This window comes from Plasmodium brasilianum, chromosome 11 (genome assembly GCF_023973825.1).
Source record: "Plasmodium brasilianum strain Bolivian I chromosome 11, whole genome shotgun sequence".
NCBI classification, from domain to species: Eukaryota; Apicomplexa; class Aconoidasida; order Haemosporida; family Plasmodiidae; genus Plasmodium; species Plasmodium brasilianum.
In genome coordinates, this window is record NC_090124.1 from 1,459,220 (window position 1) to 1,475,231 (window position 16,012).

Consider the following 16,012-nt stretch of genomic DNA (forward strand, 5'->3'; position numbering starts at 1 on the left):
TAATCGAAAAACATAAATTTGTAAATAGACGAATTCCACCAAGGAGTGGGCATATTGAAACATCTCCTTGTGTAGTTATCAAAGTGTTCCATATATATTTTTTTTTTTTTTTTTTTTTTTGTGAACTTTCAATTTGCTCCTTCTATAGAAGACCCCGCTAAGGTCATCTGCCCTACAGTATCTTTATTCAAAATGGCATTCAACAGATAGCATTTGATTAAGCTTAAATCATTGTCTATATTGTTTAAGTTGCTATCTAAAATAATTGGTATCAACTTTTGTGAGAAGGAGTAGCACAATTGATTATTTAAAAAATCAACACTTCTGTTCAATATATAAAATAAAGTTAATTCCTGTTCGTTATTCATTTCTTCACTATACAGAGGAATTATCTTGGAAAGGTACTCCCTTTTTTTGTTTTCATCTTTTTCATTTTTTATTTTCTTATATATGTCATCTTCACAATAACTATCTGTACTGTATTCACTATCTAAATTGTCTAGATCTTCATTGTGTTTGCCATTATTAGGATTATTATATTTGGCATAACTAGTACCACTGCTTATGGTAGTAGGCTTACCACTTAAAATGGGTGCGTCCCTTAAAATATTTTTTCTCAGAACTATCTTCCTAACACCATTATTTACCTCTCTATTTATGTTTACATATGGAGTTATCAAAAAGTTAAAATAATGTTCAAGAAGAAAGAAAGCATTTGAAAAGCATTGTATACTTGAATTCTTTAAAATAAAATACATAAAAGACTCACAATATTTTAAACCACCATGATGAAAAATATTGTAAAGTATTATTTGAAATAGCGTACTATTTACACTACCACCGTTTTTTAAATTATCAAATAATTCATTATTTACTTTTATTAACTTTCTTTTTGAAAAATATACATTCAAATCTGTGTAAAATTTACTCATATCTTCTTTGCAAAGGTATAACTTAATATCCGCATCATACAGCATATCGTCATTTCTTGTATTTGCATCTGAATGTGCATCGCACATGTCGTCCTTATCAGCACGAACACCACTGCTTCCACCATTGCTTCCACCACTGCTGCTAGTACCACTTCCAACATTACCACTACGTTGAACAGCTTTTCCTTCATGGGCGTGTCCTCCCTTGCTACAAGATCTAACTCCTTGCCCTTTTTTTACCCCCTCATTTAAAAAAACTTTTTTAATGTCAAATATAAAATGTTGCTTCCTTTCTATTTTGTTAATAATTTTTTCGCATTGCTTATCGGACAATCTTTTATGTTTATAAAAATCAAAATCTGCACAAGTGAAGTAATTACAAAAGTCGACCTTTTCGTTTTTATTCTTATTTTTGTTTTTGCTTTTGTTTTCAATTTCGTACTTATTTGCACTTCCATTTTCGTTTTCATTTTTCCTTTTCGTTTTCGTTAATTTGTGTTCACCCCCTACATAATCCGCATCATGCAAGAAAATAATTTTTGCGCGCCCCTTATCATAATGCCATTCTTTTTTTCTACTACTCATTTTTACATATTTTGTTTTTTCAATTGAATATGGATTTTCATTAAGTAAAAAATCTTCATACATAAACATTCCACCATTCATTAATTTATTATACTTATCTGGTATCTTGTTAATAATGACAAGTTCATCTTCATACACCATTTTTTTTATCTTCGCGTATTTCTCTTGCCATTCTTTAGTTGGATCGACTCTGCTACATGATGTAGTATCCCCAATTTTTTCTTCTTTATCTTTTCCATTTCTATGTTCATAATGTATTTTATTCATCTCATTCGTCAAACCTGAATTGTCATGTGTGTCTTTTGTCTTAACTAATAAATTTTGGCTTTTATGGATCCCTTTTGTGAAAACCGGTATAGTTGAAATTTTTGCACCGTTATCGTAATTATTACCATTGTCATGCATGTAATTTTCCGCACAACTTTTTTTATCATTTTCCTGCTTAACATGCTTCTCCTCATCGACGTCCCTATCAGAGGATAGATTCTCCTCCCCCTTGGCTTTGTTCTTACTCTTAAAAATGGTAAAGATGCTTTGTTTTTTCGCTTGAGTGGATTCAATTTTTTTCACGGACGCTACTTTGCACAAAGGATACTCTTTAACCTCAAATACATTTAACACGTTTGTAGTGATCGGTTGATGCAGTTCAACAATGTCATGACTTAAGTTAGGTAATAGACTTACCTCTTTCATTTCACATTCATTCGTATCCTTTTCATTATTATTAAAAGTAAAGTCCGAAATGTCTTCTAACTTAAATTGATCTAAATACTCTACAACTATTTTTTGATTATCTTGTAAAAGAAAAAAAACATTTGGATCTTTTAAAAATGGAACATTGCCTATTTTACTTTTTCTATATATTTTATCTACGTATTTTGTATACATAAATAATGATAAAAAGAAGGTATCTGATTGTCTTGTATTGATTTTATACCCCTCTTTAATGCATAAAATTTTTAAATCATTTGAATTTTTATTATTTCCGAAATGTTCATTATGTGTATAAATAATGGCCTCACAAGATTCTGATGAAAGAGAGACCAATATTTTCCATTCACTTATATACATACATTTAATAAAATTATTCTTATCAAATTTTTCAAAAAAAAAATCATTTATAGAATAATTAATTCTTCTCATTTCATTATCTTCTATATGTATGTCATAGGTAATACTTGTTATATCGTTCGAATCTTTGTATAAAACGACTATAAACAATTTTTTTTTTTTTTTTTTTTTTTTCTTATCAGCTTCTAAAATCTTGGCACAAATTATACTACAACTATCGTATGTTATATCAATTTCCTTGTTCAGTGGTCCCAAATCGTAAGAACAACTTTTATTTTCATCTTTCAAAATAAACGTTTCTTTATCCGAATGGGTGAATAGGAATACCCCGTTCTTCTCATCCATGTTATTTATTGGTCCATCCAATTCCTGACATTCGTACAACATCTTATCGTTCAAAAAATATATTTTTTCTTCTGCGCTTTGAACCAAGAAGAGAAACTTATCTAAGGGCAAACGGGGAAAAATAACGAAACATCACGGAAATGAGGAAAGTCAAAAAAAAAAAAAAAATTAAGAAAAATGTTAAATACACAAAAAATGCAAAAAATCAACCAAAAGAACGTATATGTAACGCACATCCAATCATTTCATGTGTTTTGGTTACGCGTCTGAATCTGTTTTCTCTCTTCGCGCATAGTTCATATGCTTCATGTAATTTTATTTTAATTCAGATGGGTCCCTTTTCCCCTTTTTATGGGAAGAACATGAACAAATACATACACATATATACGAATATACATACATATATATACCCACATATATATGCACACAGGCTTAGACGTATTCATGTCCATTTTGTCCTACCTATATGCTTCAACCTCTTAATGAGCAGGTCTGTTTTACAGTATAACTTCACTTCATCGGTGGTGTAATCAAACACATAAATGTTTTGCTTATCCGTGTATATAAAGGATAAATAATCTTCTTTATTATTTTCTATTAATAAAACATTTTCCTCAAATGGTAAGGATTTAATATTTATCTTTTCATTCTCATTATCAATTTTGTATAAAAAATCAGAAAGGGAAAATATATGTAAGTTTTTATTAAAATAATATAAACCCTTTTTCTTTACATTACTAATAGCAAAAATGGCATTACATATTTTCTTTTCTATATTGTGGATTTCCCTTTTTTGTTTTTTCTCTTCCTCTAGCATACAAAAGCAAGCCCCATGCTGAAATTTAAAATATTCCGTTTCTTCAATAAACTCAATTTCGTTAATTTCTACCATCCTGCTCTATCTTTTCATTTGATTAGTAGGTTTAGCTGTCACTCCTCATATTAAGAAGCCGCATATTATTTAATCGCATAATATATATATATATATATGCATATAGTTATACATACGTACATACATATAACTGTGTAAAGGTAATTACCATTTTTTAATTAAAAAAAAAAAAAAAAAAAAGCATAGATTCGCGGATTAAGCTTTATCTCCTACTTTCACCAAAAGTAATATGACCAAAGTACTAGTAATTTTTTATAACATAATTTTTTTACCATTTTTTAATAAAATAATGAAGATAAAAAGTATACATACAAATATTGCTTAATATATATATATATATATGCATACGTATATTTATTCAATTTATAGTATGAATTATTTTAGTAGTTCATATGAAAACGTTTTTCCTGATTTTTTCAGAAAAAAATTAAAAAAATAAAACTAAACAAGTGTAAATTAAGCAGAACAAGAAGCAAAGTAGGAAAAACTACGCAAACTAAGCAAAACTAAACAGCTAATTAAGCAAACTAGGCAAAACTAAACAGCTAATTAAGCAAACTAGGCAAAACTAAACAGCTAATTAAGCAAACTAGGCAAAACTAAACATCGCTAATTTAGCAAACTAAACAAAACTAAACATAGCTAAATGAGCAAAACTATATAAAACTAAATTAAATTAAACATGAGAAAACAAAAGAGTTGCAAATGCAAATAAAAAAAAAACGCAAGAAAAATATGAACACGTCAGGTATTTCAAAAAAGTAATTTTTTTTAAGTAAAAAGCAAACAAACACACATCAATGCTGCGCATACATATATGCATACATACATATATATATATGTGCAGCATAATTAAAGGAATGACTGCAATTATTAAAAAGGGGAAAAAATGTAAGAAAAAATATGAGAAAAAATATGAGAAAAAATATAAGAAAAAGTAAGGGCTTTCATGTTAAGCAAAAAAATAAAAATGATAACACTGTAAAGGCGCGATGTTGTTTAACCAGTACACACATATATGTATATATATATATATATATATATATATATATATATACACGCATACCCCTATACGTACATGTACATACTTACGTACATATGTATATATCTACTATGCGCATGTTTGTGTTTCCTAGTGGCAATCTCTTATTTCTTCATATGAAATATGTAATTAACGTTTCTCGATGGCAAAAGAAAAAAATTTTGATTACGTTCATAATATTTCAAAAAGTAATGTAATAAATAGCAGGATGATAAACTATCTCTTCTATTTTTACAATTTCTGTTATAAAATTTTGAAAATAAAGTATTATTATCGTCCTTTACTTTGGTTACCATATTTTTTAATGAAAAGTTTAAAGTATTATTTGCATTTTCTTTTTTTATGTCCAATTTTGTTCCATTCGAAAAAAATTTATAATTTTCAAAATAACTAATTTGTTCTCTTTTATAAATATCATCCTTTTTTAATGTAATTAATTCATCTCTTACTTCAAAAGAAACTTTTTCAGCATACTTTTCTCTTTTTCCGTTAATTTCATTCATAAAATAGCAAATGTGTCTTCCTATATCACTTGCCAGCTTGTTCATGTGCGGTCTACAAAGTTGAGGTGTAATAATGTGCATGAGCACGTATGTAAGACATGTTTATATATAAAGTGTATTTTGTATAAAAATATTTCGCTGTGCTTTGTTGCATCCACGCATTTTATTTTTATTTTATACAGAATTTCATAGGTGGATACACACACATACACAAACGCACAAAAGCACAAACGCATAAACGAACGAACGAATATGCCCACCCATGTGTTACATTTCTCTCTTGTAATTTTTGTATAACCCGTTGCACCCGATGATTACGAGGATGTTGCTATTATAAATGAATTCAAATAAATAATGAAAAAAGGAAAAGAAATTATAAATATAGCTTTTAAAGTAAACGGCATAAAATAGAACGACATTCTTCTTTATGGGTAAATCAAAATTATTGCTATATATTAAATTTTTATGTCTTGACATAATTTTTTCATATATGTACTTGCTTTTTGATAAAATGCACAATCCTATGTTAAAAAGTAAATGAATACATGCTAATGAGATGTACATGCAGGAAAATGCATGCGTGCGAATGTGCAAATGGAGTATTATTATGAATATATATATACACGTGCACACGTACACTTTTGCATATTTGGAAAAGGCTTATAACGTTACCCATAAAGCTATATCCATAGTCAATTGATATAATACTGTAATTATTTAGGGGGAAATTGTCAATCTCAACTGTATTCTCATTTATGTTTACATTTGAAAGCTTCCAATTGTTTGGTATAGAAATATTATAATTTAGAATGTTAGTACAAATTTTGTTTTTACTTTTTCTTTTTCTATTTTTTGAAACATTTTTTATTATAAATGTTATAAAAGGGTAAAACATGTTGTTTGATTTTCCCTTTTTTTTTCTACAAAATAATAATGTAGATTTATGCAAAATTAGATAAAACAGGGTAAAATAAAAAAACCCTTTGTTCATTTTTTTTTGTTTTCTTTTCTTTAAATTTTTTTTTGTCTTTTTATATCTTTTTTTTTTTTCCCCTTTTGTTATTCATTTTTCTTCTCATTTAGCTGAACAATTCTTGGAACAAATGATAAAACGCTCTTTATATCTGTTATGGGGAAACAAAACATAAAAATGCGTAATCTCTATATAATACGCGCGCTTGAATATGCACTTGTACATGTATTGTACAGGTAAGTGTACATGTAATTGTACAGGTATATGTACATGTAATTGTGCAGATAGTTGTACATGTAATTGTGCAGATAGTTGTACATGTAATTGTGTAGATAGTTGTACATGTAATTGTACAGGTAAGTGTACATGTAATTGTACAGGTATATGTACATGCAATTGTACAGGTATATGTACATGCAATTGTACAGGTATATGTACATGCAATTGTACAGGTATATGTACATGCAATTGTACAGGTATATGTACATGCAATTGTACAGGTATATGTACATGCAATTGTACAGGTAAATCTATATACATATGCTCACAAATGATTCATTCACAAAGACAGCTGTTCAATAAAAATTCAAAAAGTTGTCATTTATCATGTCTTTTTTCCTACTTGTGTTATCTTTTAAATCTTCATAGTTTCTCTTTTTCTGGTTAATACTGATTTTTTTACCTATTTTATATATATCAAAAACATTATAACATAACACGAACAAAAAAAAAAAAAAAATGTTCATATGAACGAATATAATATTTTGGTAAGTACGCATATGCATTAGGTATACATGTATTTGTGTATGTACGTATGTATTCACGTATGTATGAATATGATAACATGTGTATGTACTACTGTACACTCTTTTTTTTCCTATTTCAAAGTTACCTTGTTCATTTTTTTGTGCTACTTTACAAACTTCTTCCTTATTATTTTGGCTGTTTTTCATTTCTCTCTTTGTATTCATGAGTTGGTATTTAGCTATATTTTACATGTATAAATGTATGCATACATATTTACATAAACATAAGCATATATCTATATAAATTTTATATTCAATATTTTGTTATTTTGGTCCTTTTTAAATAATACATTTATCCTCATACAAATTCGCAAAAACGATACAGTTACTTAAAATTATAATTAGTGTTTTATGATAAAATGTAAAAAAAAAAAAAAAAATTAAAAAAAAAAAAGTAAGCAGAAGCAATAATGTTCAGTTCCGAGAAGAAAAAAAAAGCAAAATGAAAATGAGGATATGAATAAGGATATTAATGAGGATATGAATGATGATATGAATGAGGATATGAATGAGAATATGAATGAGGATATGAATGAGAATATGAATGAGGATATGAATGAGAATATGAATGAGGATATGAATGAGGATAAAAATGAGGATATGAATGAGAATAAAAATGAGGATATGAATGAGAATAAGTGAGAATATTAATCAAAATTAAAATGGGGATATGCATGATATTAAAATACATTTATGTTCATATTTCACATATATTTGTACTTAGATATATACATACATTTACACTTTTGTATTATGAATGTATGTACGTAAAAATTAAATATGAGGAAAAAAGAAGGAAAAAAGGATACGAAGAAAAAAAAGCCATATTACATACGACATTGTGTAAATTTATACATACATTTATGTATGCAGTATATACATAATTTATATCAAAATAGTAAAGGAAGGAATCATTAACAATTGTACAATAATTTTGTTTTGTTTTGTTTTTTGTTTGGTTCAGTTCAGTTCAGCTTTTTTTTTTTTTTTTTTTTTTTTTCCGTTTGTAAATATGTGGAATGTATTTAACTTCAACAATTTTGATGATAAATTAAAAAACCTAAAAAATGAAAAAGAAATATATACTCATGAAGACTTAAGGTATGAAAACAAAATGAAACAAGAAAAGTCTATACTCAAGTGTGTCATGTAGCTCCCACAGTACTATGTTTTGTGATCAACCGTGTGATATGTCTTTCAGTGTTGTACATATATATGCATATGTGTACGCACCTACTTATACATGTATTCACGTGTTTACCTGTATTTCCCGCTCTTTGTAGATACTACTTTGAAAAATTAGTAAGAATAAACTTAAATAATGTTAACATAAATAATTTCATCGAACTATTAAGGAAAATTACGCAAATAACAATATGGGGGGATAAATATGATGATCAAATTTTTCAGTAATACATAAATAGAAGGAAAAACAAAAACTTAATAATGATAATAGTAACTGTAGTGACAATAGTAGCTGTAGTGACTGTAGTGACTGTAGTGACGACAGTGACTATAGTAACTATAATGATGATAATAATAAAGTGCAAATGCTTTTTTTTTTTTTTTTTTTTTTTTTTCTGAAATCTATTTGTTGCATGGACGATATAAAAAATTAAAACATTGTACGGGTAAATATAAGAGTATATATTTATATATACTTATCTGTTCTTTTATTTTTTCCTTTTTTTTAAGGTACTTTTGTGAAGATAATATTTTCAATCATTTTATTTATTTACTTAGACAAAAAATAAATAAAAATATCAGGATTCAAATATATCAGTCCCTGACCTTGTTAATACAAAACCTGCAGAAGGATATATCATTGTGTAATAATTCAGGAGCGGAGAGAACATAATCATTGCACGGATGAATAAATGCGCATATGCATACAAGTACATAAGTGCAAGTACATACGTGCAAGTACTTACGTGCAAGTACATACGTGCAAGTACATACGTGCAAGTACATACGTGCAAGTACATACGTGCAAGTACATACGTGCAAGTACATACGTGCAAGAACATACGTGCAAGAACATACGTGCAAGAACATACGTGCAAGTACACACATGTATATTTATGCACGTATATCTGTGCGCATATCTACATATGAGAGCGCAAAATAGTGCATCATCAAGCATTATCGTAGGCACACAACAGTACATATGTTCATCCTACCTTTTTACAGACTACATATTTAGTAACAACAAAATAAACAATTTAATTTATACAACGTTCATTTATCAAGATGACGAAATAATGCCCTATTACATTTCAATTATTAAGTCCATCTCGTTTTTTCTTAACTACCACACGTCCAAGTTCTTTTTTAACGAAGTAAAAAACAAGGAAAAGTTTCTCTCCGCGTATTTGCATATATACTCATATGCATGTACATATGAGTATACATAAGTGTACGTGCGCAATGAATTTTAGATTCTCCAAGAGTGTTAATATTTGTGTTAATTTTGTTTTTTTTCCTGTATTTATACTTTTATTTTTGCATTTATTTTTATTTAATTTTTTTTTTTTTTTTTTTCATGAAGAAGAGTATGAAATTCCCCCTGTACACAGAGTCGCTACGGTTGTACAAATTCAATGATATAATCACAAGGACATACGTAAAAAATATTGTTCTGAACATTTTAAAAAGTATGTCCAGCTATGTGTGCAAATGCATGTACATGTGTGTACGTGTGTGCACATGTATGTATGTATTTATACATGCATGTACATGTTTGTGCATTTTTTTCTTCCTTTACGTTTATACATCTTATATATACATGTGCCTTTTTCGTTTATGGGTCTGTATGCTCTGCGGTTTTGCTGTACTAATAAATGGTAGTCGACATAGATAACAGAGAGTACTTGTTAGCCGATTATTTATCAGTAAAATGTTGATTGAATCCATTTTTCTTCTTACAGTTGAGGATGAGGGGATAGAAAATTTAATTATCTTGCGCTCGTCATTTTTCACTGTGCTAGTTTGCTATTTGAGGAACCATATAATTAAGATGAATAAAATATATGCAAAAATTAAAGAATCTGAAAAATTAAGAAAACAATTTAATATTTATTTAGATGAAATTGATGATGTTTTATATTTTTTTGAAGACATGCTTAATTGTGAAAAGAAAAGAATTAATGATATGCTAGTAGTAAAACTTTTAATTTATTTTTATTTCCCAATTATTGGTTCATTTCATAGTTCTATATATTTCGATGGAATAAATTCTGAATGTGATAAGAATTTGCAAAATTCTGTTAAAAGAGAAGAAGAAATATGTAGAAAAAATAATGCATATGGTGCTCCTAATAAACAAGTAAACTGTAACAGTATTGATTTTGTCTATTTTTCAAATCAGAAGTCTAGTGATTATGAAAAGGAAGCAAGTAATAAGGAGGAGATTATCATTTTAAAGAAGGGTTTGTCATGTGAGCAGGATGAAAATGGAGGGGTAACTTGTATCGAAAGTGGAAATAAAAAAGTTCAGCAAAATAGCACCCACCTTCAGGAAACAAAAGAGTGCAAAAATGATTCCAATTTGGTGGAAGAACAGTATATGGATGAGAACCAGTACGAAGCGGAACCGCTGCATTCGATGCAACTGGAACTACCTCAAGAAGAACTGACTCATGAACGGATAGAGAACCTTGAATACCTAGCGAAACAAGGTGAACAAACAACTGAGCAAGAGACAAGTACAGACGGAAAGGCAAATGAAAATATATGTCCCATTGCTCTAGATAGATTAGAAAGTATTAATTATGATAATAACATCCCCTTTTTAAAATTAGTTCATGATAATTTGAAGAATAACAAAAATTTTGATTTTTGTAAAAGTCTGTCATCAAATGAATCATCGGTTCACTCAAGCATGAGTAATATAGAAATCGGACAGGAATTAAAAAGTGAGGGGGGAATAGTACGTAGCAGTGGGGAACTGCAGAACTTGACGAACACGGGAGGAGAAAAGAAAGAGAATGAAAATATTGTTAAAACACAAAATACGAATAACAAAAAAAAGAACAAAAAAGGTGATAGTGCGTATGAGTTTCTCTATTTTAGAGGAAGAAATAGCTCAAAGAAAGGACAAAGTATAGAAATAGCAAGTGCTCAAGGAAATAAGAAAGATATAATGGGTAATGATAATGCTGATAATGTTGGAAATACATATGATGATATTGATGATGATGACACAATAAATGCTAACAGACAGACAGATACAGTAGTACCAACAGGAGATGCAACGGCAGCAGCAACAGACAGTAACAGTAATAGTAACAGCAATGATACAAGTTTTGTAAAGGAAGATGAAATGAAAATCTCTTATTGCAGGAGGAGGAAAAAAAAAATATACATCCAGCTAAATGCAACGAGTGGAATATTGCACAAAAAAAAAAAAAAAAAGATTAGAAGTAGTACGAACGACAATGATGGTGAGCATAGTAACGCTAATGGGAATGCAAGCGGTAATGCAAGCGGTAATGCAAGCGGTAATGCAAGCGGTAATGCAAGCGGTAATGCAAGCGGTAATGCAAGCGGTAATGCAAGCGGTAATGCAAGCGGTAATGTAGGTGATAATGCGAGCGATAATGCGAATGATAATACAAACGGAAGTGTGAATTACTCCTTTCTAAGGTATGATAACGAACTTTCGGAGTTAAAAAAATTACTAAACAACAACAATCTATTAGATGAATTGAAGAAGAAGAACAACGACTTGTGCGATTTATGCCACGTGGAAATACCAACTCTACAAAAAAAAGTAACATTAGATAATAATATTAATAGTGATATATATAAATACTTATTTAATTTTAACTGTTTTACTTTAAGCGTGTTAAATCATTACAATGAAAAATTAAGTATAACAAATATTTTTTATAATATATTTAAGGTAAGTTTGTTTTTCCATCCATTATGCTATATTAATTCCTTTAAGAATTTTTCCTTATTATACAATTACCTTATTAACACTACTTTGTCATTATTTATTCTTATTCGTTCGCTTAATATTCTAAAAAATGATAAGATAAATAAAATTGTGTATTCACTTATATTTGATGAATATATTAATGCACACTTTTTACATAAAATATTATCAAACGAGTTGAGAGATCCTTATTTTTACAACTACTTTTTTGACCCACACAAAAAAATGAATATTAACAAAAACCCAAGTGATGATATAGAATTTGAAAATATATACTGCTCCTCCATTGACCACCTATTGCCTCAATATAACAAAGAAGAGGAGAGTGTTTACTTGAGGCTTGTCAATAGCTATTACAATGAAATTGCGTACCAGAGGGGCGAACCTGTTAGTGGAGGGGTAGACGTGAAGGAAGTAAACGTAAAGGAAGTAAACGTAAAGGAAGCAGATGTGAAAGGGATAGACTCGAATGGAGTAGGCTCTAATGGGCTAGACCCGAATGGGGTAGACGAAATGGGAGAAGTCCAAAAGGAACAACAGGGGAGCGAAAATGGGGAAGGCAAAATAAATAACCCGTTAGAAAGAAACGATGATAGCTTGAGGAAGTACAACGAGTTAAGCAACCCTATACTGTTAAATTTTTTATTATTGACTAATATGCAAAAAGAAAAAAATATAAAAAAATGTGAAAAAGATAATATAAAAAATAAAATTTCAGATATATATCTCTTATTAAGCATTCAGTTTGTTCATAATTATATTAAGAATTTCGCTGGTGATATAAATAATATAGATATACCATTTTTTAAAGTTTCCGATTATAATTGTGTTTACGTTTTTTGGAGTATTATAAATGTTCATATAAATAATTTATATCTTCGAATTATTACCTTAAAACTGTTAATTAATTTGACCTTGTTATATATCGACAAAATACCTGACAAAAATTCGTGCATTAATTTTTCAACGCCTTTATTAAATTTAATAAAAAAGGTTAGTTAAAAAAAAATCATTGTTGAAAGATTACAGCGAGGAATGTGACTATGTGTATACAGAAGTTTTGGGTGGACGTACGCGCATTTACATACATACATACATACATGCATACGTACATGAACATATTTATATGTACGCACACAAGTACATATATACATACATACATAAGTACATGCTTACACATGTACACGCTTACCCACTTGCATATGTTCGTTTGCGAGAACTTTTACAGATTAAGAATAAACTGGCAAACAAAATTAAAAATATCATCGGAAAAATGGAATACAAAGTATGCCAGATCTTTTGGGTAATCTTGTACTTCATTAAATTCTGAACTGTTCATGTTTTTTTTGTTTTTTTTTTTTTTTTTTTCTTGTCCCATTTAGATACCTAATAATTTGTGTTCCCCAATTGGATTTTATACTATACTATTTTGTCATATTTCATTTTTATTTTTAATTTCTTTTTCCCTGTTTTTAAATATCATTTCGATAGGAGGAAAGCAAAATATATGAAAACTGTGCTCAGGAAAAAATTAATATTTGTAGGGATTCCATTTTAACAAATATTGTCAATGATATGGGAGGTATTTTGAGAAAAAAAAAAAAAAAAGAAAAAAAAGGATTAAGAAAAAGATGAAAAAATGGAGCGTTAATTTAGAAAATTTATGTTTACCATTTTGACGTTAATCTAATTTTCGATGTGCACACTGTGGAGTAGACCCAAATATGTTACGCTATAAATTTTTTTTTTTTTTTTTTTTTGCAGCCTCAGAAGACAATCACTTTTTATGTTATCCCGTTTCTCAAATTGAAATATACCGGCGAAATGTTCATGTAGGATTTATATTCATAGTCGAAAAAAAAAAAAAAACAAACCGCCTTTTTCCTATTTTTTTTATTTTTAACCCCTACATTGTGTATGCACATAAAATTTTTGTTACACTATCTTGAGTTGTTTTCCCGTACACATTTATATGTTCAATTGTTTATATGTTCAATTGTTTATATGTTCAATTGTTTATATGTTCAATAGTTTATTTGTTCAATTGTTTATATGTTCAATTGTTTGTATGTTCAATTGTTTATATGTTCAATTATTTATTTGTTCAATTATTTATTTGTTCAATTATTTATTTGTTCAATTATTTATTTGTTCAATTATTTATTTGTTCAATTATTTATTTGTTCAATTATTTATTTGTTCAATTATTTATTTATTTTTTTTTTGCCCTTTTTATAACGCGTTAGGCCTTGTTTGTTCTGGATGGACTGTCAAAGAAGTTGCAGCGAATAATCTCACATAGGAAAAGGTAAAAAAAAAAAAAAAAAAAAAATGTGAAAGAATAAAATGGAATAATAATAAGACAAAGCAGTAAAATTTTTTTTATTTTTGTTTTTTTTCATTTCATGTGTAACATCCTTTCTTTAATTTTTTGTATTTTCAGTGAAGATGTTAGTTCCATCCCGTTTGATTTTAGTTACAGTGACATAACGGCCTTGATTGATATAAAGAACAAGCATACGATTAAATGCTACTTGAAGAATAACAATAAAATTGTAATGCTCGATTTTGCTAACCTGCTCGCTCCTTGTGGGGTTATATATGTTCCCCAGCGTTCGCTCTACATACATACATATATTTGCACACATACATACATATGCATACATGCACACGTCAACACATATGCATGCCAATGTTCCCTTCTCTCTCGCTCACCTATTCCAGTTTAACTGCTACTACATCGAAGACAACTCAAACTTCTTGCTGTGTATCCCTTCGAATAGTCATGCAAATCAAGCCCTTATAATTTTTAGCTACCCGTTAATGTTAATTGATTTGTACATAGACAAAAATGATAACAAGAAATTGATAGTTCATATATACAGTTACAACAATGAAGATAGTAATAGCAGTAACAATAATAGTAACAATAACAGTAATTTTATGGATGATTCAAGTGCTGTTAATTTTAACAATTCAGAAAAAAATTTCAGTAATAGTACCTTTGATAGCAATAATATGAACACGGTCAGGTGCTACAGCTCAAATAATAATGAAAGCGCTTTAGACGAAAATGCAAAAATTCATAAAAACGATTATATACTAAACAAATACAGCTCGACTTATAAGAAGAACAAGACGTAAAAACAAAAAAAAACAAAAAAAACAAAAAAAAAAAAAAAAAAAAAAAAAAAAAATTATAAAAAGACTATGGGACATTTGTGTTTGTGGTTTTGCTATTTTTCCAATTCGAAGGCGTTTTACCTTTTTTCCTTACATGTTTGTGGGTGTACATGTATTAAGTGTATATATACGTGTATGTATGAGTACGTATAAATATGTACATATATATCTGCATATATATATCTACATATTTAAATATTTACGTGTACCTGTGTAAATTTTTTTTTTTTTTTGCAGCATAACCAATGTGAAAAAGGAATGGTGTCATAAGGAGCTAAATTTTATGAAGAACGTTTTAAAATTAAATTTTTATGATACTACAAGATCTTTAATCGTATACGTATGTTTGTCTTTGTCCCTCTTAAATATTTTAGTTTACACATATATGCATATATATATATACATATAAGTACGCATATGTATGCGCATACATGTGCATATTTATACATTACGATAATTTTCTTTCCTTTATGAGCAAATTTGGCATTTTCAAATTTTTTTTTTTTTTTTCTTCTTTTTAGAAAGAGCTAAAGGTCAGCATACAACACATAAATGACATATATAAAAAAAAGCTAGAAGACTATCTTAACACGTTTTGATTCGTGTTTTGTATTTATTTGTTTAAAAAAAAAAAAAAAGGAAAAAAAAAGTGCATATTTGTTCCTTATATGCTCAATTATCTCTTTTATTTCTTTTTCTAAATAATTTTATTTTACACTCATTGTTCTTCTTGCTTTTTTA

At 28.3% G+C, this 16,012-nt stretch overlaps 3 protein-coding genes across 3 annotated transcripts; 1 reads left to right on the plus strand and 2 right to left on the minus strand.

The window, feature by feature from the left end:
• Nucleotides 1-128: 128 nt before the first annotated feature.
• Nucleotides 129-3,825, minus strand: MKS88_003779 (uncharacterized protein; the record flags this gene model as incomplete). Its single annotated transcript, XM_067216903.1, has 2 exons — nucleotides 129-3,034; nucleotides 3,396-3,825. 2 exons carry the CDS (start codon nucleotides 3,823-3,825, stop codon nucleotides 129-131), a joined length of 3,336 nt encoding a protein of 1,111 aa, XP_067072591.1.
• A 1,146-nt stretch (nucleotides 3,826-4,971) lies between these two features.
• Nucleotides 4,972-6,265, minus strand: MKS88_003780 (uncharacterized protein; the record flags this gene model as incomplete). Its single annotated transcript, XM_067216904.1, has 3 exons — nucleotides 4,972-5,422; nucleotides 5,642-5,891; nucleotides 6,043-6,265. 3 exons carry the CDS (start codon nucleotides 6,263-6,265, stop codon nucleotides 4,972-4,974), a joined length of 924 nt encoding a protein of 307 aa, XP_067072592.1.
• A 1,340-nt stretch (nucleotides 6,266-7,605) lies between these two features.
• MKS88_003781 (uncharacterized protein) lies at nucleotides 7,606-15,870 on the plus strand (the record flags this gene model as incomplete). The annotated part of the gene is made up of 14 exons (XM_067216905.1): nucleotides 7,606-7,787; nucleotides 8,433-8,558; nucleotides 8,845-8,978; nucleotides 9,340-9,488; nucleotides 9,698-9,803; nucleotides 10,077-13,081; nucleotides 13,317-13,391; nucleotides 13,580-13,670; nucleotides 13,853-13,920; nucleotides 14,335-14,396; nucleotides 14,532-14,682; nucleotides 14,813-15,228; nucleotides 15,509-15,611; nucleotides 15,793-15,870. 14 exons carry the CDS (start codon nucleotides 7,606-7,608, stop codon nucleotides 15,868-15,870), a joined length of 4,746 nt encoding a protein of 1,581 aa, XP_067072593.1.
• Between the last annotated feature and the right edge of the window lie 142 nt (nucleotides 15,871-16,012).